General features: G+C 42.0%; 2 protein-coding genes across 2 annotated transcripts; both read left to right on the top strand.

Annotated features, from left to right (window-relative positions):
- Positions 1 to 254: 254 nt before the first annotated feature.
- On the top strand, positions 255 to 1,428 carry LOC107187035 (putative uncharacterized protein DDB_G0294196). Its single transcript, XM_015575031.1, has 2 exons — positions 255 to 1,188; positions 1,344 to 1,428. The coding sequence occupies exon 1, from the start codon at positions 266 to 268 to the stop codon at positions 1,172 to 1,174; it is 909 nt and encodes a 302-aa protein (XP_015430517.1). The 5' UTR covers positions 255 to 265; the 3' UTR covers positions 1,175 to 1,188; positions 1,344 to 1,428.
- A 3,523-nt stretch (positions 1,429 to 4,951) lies between these two features.
- On the top strand, positions 4,952 to 6,118 carry LOC107187036. The gene is made up of 2 exons (XM_015575032.1): positions 4,952 to 5,872; positions 6,025 to 6,118. The coding sequence occupies exon 1, from the start codon at positions 4,962 to 4,964 to the stop codon at positions 5,856 to 5,858; it is 897 nt and encodes a 298-aa protein (XP_015430518.1). The 5' UTR covers positions 4,952 to 4,961; the 3' UTR covers positions 5,859 to 5,872; positions 6,025 to 6,118.
- The last annotated feature ends 1,487 nt before the right edge of the window (positions 6,119 to 7,605 follow it).

The raw sequence follows: 7,605 nt of genomic DNA, 5'->3' as shown, positions 1-7,605 counted from the left end.
AATATTCCAAAAACTTCGAACCAGTTTCCTTTCAAACCTGCCTAACGCATTTTGTTAACAAGATCCCAAATTAAAAAATATTATTCACGAGACTACCTTTGACCGAGTCACCATCAGACCCAGCAGTATCGAAATTCTGCGTGGTCAGCAGCGCTGCGTGTTTCGGCATGCGTGTACAATTTCGTCATCAGTAAACACGAATCCCCTTTAAAAGCTTGGCCCAGAGACCCGAATCTTCAGTTCATTCGACGAACAATCCAGCACAATGTATCTGAACAAGTGTCTTTCGTTCCTACTGGTGGGTCTGGTGGTGGTCCAGGCGCTCCCAGCGAGCAAACAGGAGAAGAAATCGGTAACTGACGAGGCTACGCTGACCACGAAGGGTCTAGAGCTAGAGGAAGTCGGCAGCGACAAGAACAGGGACAAGAAATCCACTTCATTCTGCGTGGAGGTCCACCCAGACTCCACATCAACCCTAACGGAGAAGGCTCAGCTGCAGGTGGCGCCAGTTCATACTCTGAACTTCGTGCCCCAGGCTCAGATGGTGCCCCAGATGCAGACCTACAACATCCAACCGATGCAACAACAGGTCCAGGCAATGAACGTGATCCAAGGAGCTCAATTGGTCCCCCAACAATCCTTCGTGATGCCCCAACAAGTGGTGTCCCAACAAGTTCTGTCCCACCAGGTGGTACCCCAAACCATCCAGATCATCCAACCGTCCCAACCTTGCTCCCAGAGCAACGTGGAAGTCATCGAACAGAAACCAGCGCCCACCCCAGCGCCCACTCCAGCCCCAAAACCCAAGGAAGTCATCGTGGAACCAGTCCAGGAAACTAAGCAAAACGAGAAGATAATCGTACCCCAAATGGAACGGTTCGAGACTTTCAACATAGTTCCCGTGGCACCTGCCTGCAAGGAGGAGCTGGTCGTTGTGCCCCAGAAGCCTCTTGTTGTTGTGCCAGAACCGACCGTAGTTAAGGTGCCCAACTGCTCGCATGGATCCCATCAGGGGATGGTCACCCAGTGCAACTGCAGACAGCAGGCTGTCTCTGGTTTGAGGACCAATGGCATGGCGGTCGATCCATTGATGGCGATGAGGGCGCGAGCTTTCAATGGGCCCTATTCTGGGAGGATGATGGTCCCCGAGTACCATGTTGCTAGGCACTTCTAAGTGGTCCGAAGATGGTACGTTGTTTTTTTAGTCTTGACCATTGGGTAATAATCCTGATTTCGGTAACGGTGGATATTTGGTGTTCTGATTGCTTGGTTATGTTTATTGATCAGTTTGAGTAATGTGTTCTTGGTGTGAGGTCTAATTCTGATCTTGTTTGGTTCAACAGGTGTGATTCAGTCGATTCAATGACCCCATTGTGACACCATCGGGATCAACATTAGAAATGCAGAAAGTTGAAATAAAAATTAATATACGTATATAATTGTGTATTTTTTTTAAATATTCATTACCCTTTGCATCCCAATAAGGTTCTTTTTAAGGAGTTACTTGAATCTTTCTTTTGATCCACGAAGTAGGGAGCGTTGGAGCAGTGGGTGGGTCAGTTCTGACCTATCAGCATGATCTAACTGTATGGATACTCGTTTTGGCGTTAGATACACAGTTCGATGAGTGCACTCATCGACGGGTCGTCAGTGACTCGATCATAGGAACACGCGGGTTAACTGTTTGTTAAAACTTTATTTTCCGAAACTTTCGAAGATATTAAAAAATATTTCTGACAAAAGTTAAATGGTACTAGGGGCACAATCTCTCATATGAGTACCTTTTTTCTATATGGACGCGTCGAGGTCATATGAAGCTCAAATTTGTATTCTTTTAAAGGAAATCGTATACTTTTTAATGCACTAATTCGCCAAAAGTGACTTAGTATTTTATCTAGGGAATAACGAGTAGCATTAAGTAGTGCATTAAGAAATATACGATTTCGTTTAGAAAAACAAAGTTAACCTTCATACGACCTCTACGTGTCCCCACGAAAGTGTGCCACCTGGTACCAATTAATTTTTGTTTCGAAACCTTTTTTAATATCGCCAATAGTTTCGATTTAAACAGAGCACCCTATATAATATATAAGTTCGTGCTTTCCTCATCATCGAAGCAATCGAACCGATTAAACGCGAAACCACTTCATAGAACCGCCACCAAAATGAAGTCCTCGATTACGATCCTCGATCACGATCCTCGATCTCTGTCCGTGACACATCGCTTGTCACCGTCGATCTCTATCGATAATAATCGCGAATCCACAAGCTACATCATAATGGGGCAACGTCGGCCTGGAAGAGAGCAGACGATCGTAGCAAAGTGGGAACCGCGTATGTCAGCCAGGGAAGATCGAGTTGCGGACGATTTATCATGGGTAACCGCGAGAATGGCCGCACGATTTCATCGAAACCGATTGTTGAGGAGTCCTCGAATGATGGGGGCCGCCATTACGATCAATACACCACGAGGAGTGCGGGACCTGCGATATCAAGGGGGGGGGAAGATAGTTTTTCTCCCGCGGGATTACTCTGGTTCGCGACGACGGAGTATCAAATGACGGTGCAAGTGACACCAAGAGTCTCGGCGACGATAGCGGTGGTATCGGTTCGTTTTATGGGGAAGGGGAGGGGGGTCTATAAACACGTAACCACCTGGGGCCCGGTAATGTTTGGTTAGGTTAGCTTTTTTTTTGCGACGTCAAATGAAATGTATATCACGGTTAAAGAGTTCTGAAGGATTGATTGCTTACGTATCGTGGGGTGAATGGACCCTGATGGCTCCCGATGGAAAAGTTAAATAGGGAATTTTTGAAGATTTTAGTGTGGTGTGGGCTTTAACTAAGGCGTGTAATTTTATTAGTTTGATTGTTTTGTGGTTTGGAGCCTTTTATAAAGGTTTCATGGAAATGGTCTTTAGGATTATGGTAATTTTGTATTCGAGGATTTAGAAAACGATAACATAATGGAATACATAGTATATATTCTTCATGCAAAATATCTTTAAAACGCGATTTCATTTTCACTTAAATTTCATGCGTGTTTTAAATCTATGAGTAATACAAGTGGAGATGTGGCTTAATGCTACAGTGAAACTTTTTCATATATAAATGCTTTAACAATCTAATTCCTTATGCCATCAAGTGTCAATAAACGTAGGATGATTAGAGTGTACTAAAATATAAAACACACAAGTGGAAATGGGGCTTGAGTCCACATTTTAACTGCCGATCTAACAAAAAATACTTAAAAAATCTAATTCCCTCTGGAAACAAGTATTAATAAAGGCACAAGAATCAGATATCTTAACACCTAAAATACACAAGTGGAAAAGGGGCTTAAAGTCACACTTGAACTTCCGTTCCAACTAAAGACACTTTAAAAATCTAATTCCTTCTGGAAACAAGTATTAATAAAGGCACAAGAATCAGATATCTTAACACCTAAAATACACAAGTGGAAAAGGGGCTTAAAGTCACACTTGAACATCCGTTCAAACTAAAGATACTTTAAAAATTTAATTCCTTCTGGAAACAAGTGTCGATAAAACTATGATGCACAGGCACGTCTAACATCTAAATTACACAAGTGGGGACGAGACTTTAAAAGATTGTTGACGAGCAGACAGTTTTCCACTCACCTCTTCGAGTTCTGCGCGCCCATCGCGTTCCAATCACGTCGCGGCGGCAGATTCGAATTTCGCACCGTCGTCGGGCGGGACGTTGTCCGGCGACCAGCAATCGACCGAATAATTTAAATGTCCATCGGAATCGCTAGGTTACGATCGAACCGTTAGACGCGAACCTATCCGATTAACGAGGCGCACGTTTCGCAACACGATATCCTCGTTATAGATCCAGCCCGTTTCGGCGATAGTCTTTTGTCTCACCGACAGACCGCTAAATAATGAGGAACAGGTTATATCGGATCCTTCAATTTGCTTTTCGACTGGGAACACCAATATGGCCACCGCCCCTTAAAATGATGGGACAACCCGAGATATGCGCGCATACACGAGGCAGAAATCGAAATGGCAATCTGCCGCGCGTTTTACGCGAAATGAGCTTTCGCTTCATCGAACCTATGCATGCTGGGATAGAAACGATTATTGCGATTGGGAGTGAAACAATTCGTTCGGCCATTCGTTCATAGATAGATCGTATTCTCTATTGGGTTTGGCAATGAGTAATATAAAGATATTTAGGATGTACTAAATTCTAAAATACACAAGTGGAAATAGGGCTTAATTCGACACTTGAACCTTCGTTCCAACTAAAAATACTTTAAAAATCTGATTCCTTATGGAGACAAGTGTTAATAAAGACAAAATAATTAGAATTTACTAAAGTCCAAAAATGGCGTTCGTTCTGAGAAAATAAAGATGTCAGAGATTTGTTAATGATTAGTGCAAAATATCATTTTTTCTAAGTAGGTATATCAACTGTATTGAAAATCAATTGAATATGTTTTTAAATAGTTTTTAAATTGGTGGAATGTAATATAAAAGATAATTATTCAAATGTAGTGGGATGATAATTTAGTTTGAATTCGCGATGATTTCCCGCCTTTGAAAATTTTAGAAAAGTTAATATATCATTCTATCACGACCAATAAGTGTCGTTTAAATAATGACTACCTAACAACAAATCACGTAAATTCAATAACAAATAGTTCAAGCGACCCAGTGATTAGATTATTTGTCACACGTTAATGACATAAATTCAGTTATTCCGCTGACCGAAAACTTCACATCACTTCCTCTTCAATATTTCTGTAAACATTACAATATTATACCTCGATAAAACCACTATCCAGCGCAATAATGTCAAAATTCCGCGTGGTCAGCATTCCAGCGAGTTTTGACACAGCGTAAACATTCGTCATCAGTAAACACGAAATCCCAGTTAAAAGCCAGCCCGGGTAGCCGAATCCTCAGTTCACTCGACGAACAATCCCGAACGATGTACCTTAATACGTGTGTTTCGTTCCTACTGTTGGGTCTGGTTGTGGTTCAGGCTCTGCCAGCGAGCAAATTTGAGAAGAAGTCGGTAACTGATCAGGGTACACCAGCCACGAAGATTTTAGAACTGAAGGAAATCGGGGATGACAAGAACAGGGATAAGAAATCCATCCCATTCTCCTACACGGAAAAGACTGACGTCCAGGTGTTCAAAGCTGAAGGGGTCCCTCAGGCCCAGGACTGCAACAACCAACAGGGTCAGCAATCTGCCCAGACATTGAACGTGATTCAGGGAACTCAACTGGTCCCCCAACAATCCTTCATAGTCCCGCAACAAATGGTACCCCAGCAATCCTACATGGTCCCCCAGCAGATCGTTCCCCAACAGGTCCTAACTCAGCAGGTGGTTTCACCCGTCCAGACTCTGCAGATCATCCAACCGTCCCGACCCTGTCACCCAAGGATCAACGTGAAAGTCTTCGAAGATAAACCTCTGCCTACCCCAGCACCCACTACTCCTGCTCCCACACCCAAGGAGATCAAGGTAGAGTCTGTCCCCGAGACTAAGCAAACTGAGAAGATGATCGCGCCCCAGATGGAACGGTTTGAAACTTTCAACATGGTCCCTGTGGCACCTGTCTGCAAAGAGGAGCTAATCGTCGTACCTCAGAAACCTCTGGTTGTCGTGCCAGAACCGACTGTGGTCAAGGTCCCGAATTGCTCGCACGGATCTCATCAGGGGATAGTTACTCAGTGCAGTTGCGGGCAGCAGGCTGTCTCTGCTGTGAGGACCAATGGCGTAACGGTCGATCAACTGATGGCGATGAGGGCGCCAGCTTTGAATGGACCCTATTCCGGCAGGATGGCTACTGACTACCACGTTTCCAGGCACTTTTAAATGGTCTAAAGATGGTACGTTATTTATTTAGTATTTATTTTGGGTATCGTGGTAATCGTAATTTGGGTAACCGTGGATATTTCGTAATTTGATTGCTTGGTTAAATTCACTGATAGTATTGAAGCTCTGAGGTCTAATTCTGATTTTTTTTTTTTTGCTTCAACAGGTGTGCTTCGGTGGATCTGACGACCTCATTGTGGCACGATTAGGATCAATAATTGATATTCACCAAGATCAAATAAAAACTATTACTCACATAATTGTGTTTTTCGATGTTGATTACCCTGTCCTATTAATCAATTTTACATCAGCCAATGGGTCTTTTTTATGGGGGTTCTAAATATTTAAAAAGTGATGTTAAATATTAAAAAAAACATTAATTAGATATTAACATCCAACACTGATATTAAATAGAGTACAACCTCCCGTATTCGAACACCTATTATTAGAATATCCTAATATCCGAACGTGCTACTATTCGAAGGTTCTTGTATGGGAACATTCTACTATCCGAACTTATCACTATCCAAACCTTTCACTATTCAAACATTCCACTATCCAAAACTTCCTCTATCTAAACGTTTCAATATTCGAATGTTCTACTACCCGAACTTTCCACTATCCGAACGTTCTACTATCCGAACTTATCACTATCCAAACCTTTCACTATTCAAACATTCCACTATCCAAAACTTCCTCTATCTAAACGTTTCAATATTCGAAGGTTCTACTACCCGAACTTTCCACTATCCGAACGTTATAATATCCGAACTTATCACTATCCAAACCTTCCTCTATCTAAATGTTCCAATATTTAATGGTTCTACTATCCGAACGTTCTATCGAAAATTCCTTTAGCCTTGCATTTCTGCTCCCTACCAGTTCAGATACAGAAGATGCAGCTATCACAACCGCATTATAACAATTTCAACGATTTAAATCAACTTTAATTTTAAATAATAACGAACCGCAACGACACAATTTCCCACGCCTCGCTCAGAAACGCTTATGTTTTTCTACGCCGTTTCCCGTCGGTTAAGTCCTTCCTAAAGAAACGAAGAAAAGAAGAATTCCATCCCTCGTTTCGTCCTTACCCGCGATTTACACGCTCATTTACATTTACATTGTTCCTCCCGCGCTGTAATTGCAGCGTGAAATAAACCGAAGAACCCCGCGGGGAATCCCGGAATTCATAAGGTTCCCACGGAATCGTAGTTATTCTCTCCCCCTTCCCCCCCCTCCCCACCCCCAACTGATTATTATTCATGGCCGTGATGAATAAGCTACGCTCGCTTCTCCGTGCCGGCCATTTCTTTCGTGTGAAAAATACAGCCTTTTCTGGCACATTGAACACAGCAATCTGACCAACAAATATGAATTATTTGTTTGCACTTGAATCGGGGTCGTCGTTGGGAAATTTTTATTGCGGAAATACCTTGCGAAGACATTTTCTGCCGGTAGGAATAATCGAAGAATTTACAATTTTACATTTCAGATCTCTTTTCTTCTTTGTTTTGATCATTTTTGTAACTAAAGATTCGATTTGAAATTCTTGTTGTTGAAAATTACCCTTTTTAACCCTTTAATGTCCAGACATTTAAATCTTTATTTCAAAAATATGGGACTGATAGATATACATCTTGTTATCTTGAAGTCGAAAATATCGATATTCAACTAATCTATTGTTTTTATTTTTTTTTAAATTTATTTTTAACTCTTTAATATCCCTTTCGAGGAAAACAATTAT

The sequence above is a fragment of the Dufourea novaeangliae genome, unplaced genomic scaffold (genome assembly GCF_001272555.1).
Source record: "Dufourea novaeangliae isolate 0120121106 unplaced genomic scaffold, ASM127255v1 scaffold96, whole genome shotgun sequence".
In the NCBI taxonomy this organism is placed as follows: domain Eukaryota; kingdom Metazoa; phylum Arthropoda; class Insecta; order Hymenoptera; family Halictidae; genus Dufourea; species Dufourea novaeangliae.
Note: the sequence above shows the minus strand (reverse complement) of the source record. Positions and strands in the feature narration are given on the sequence as shown.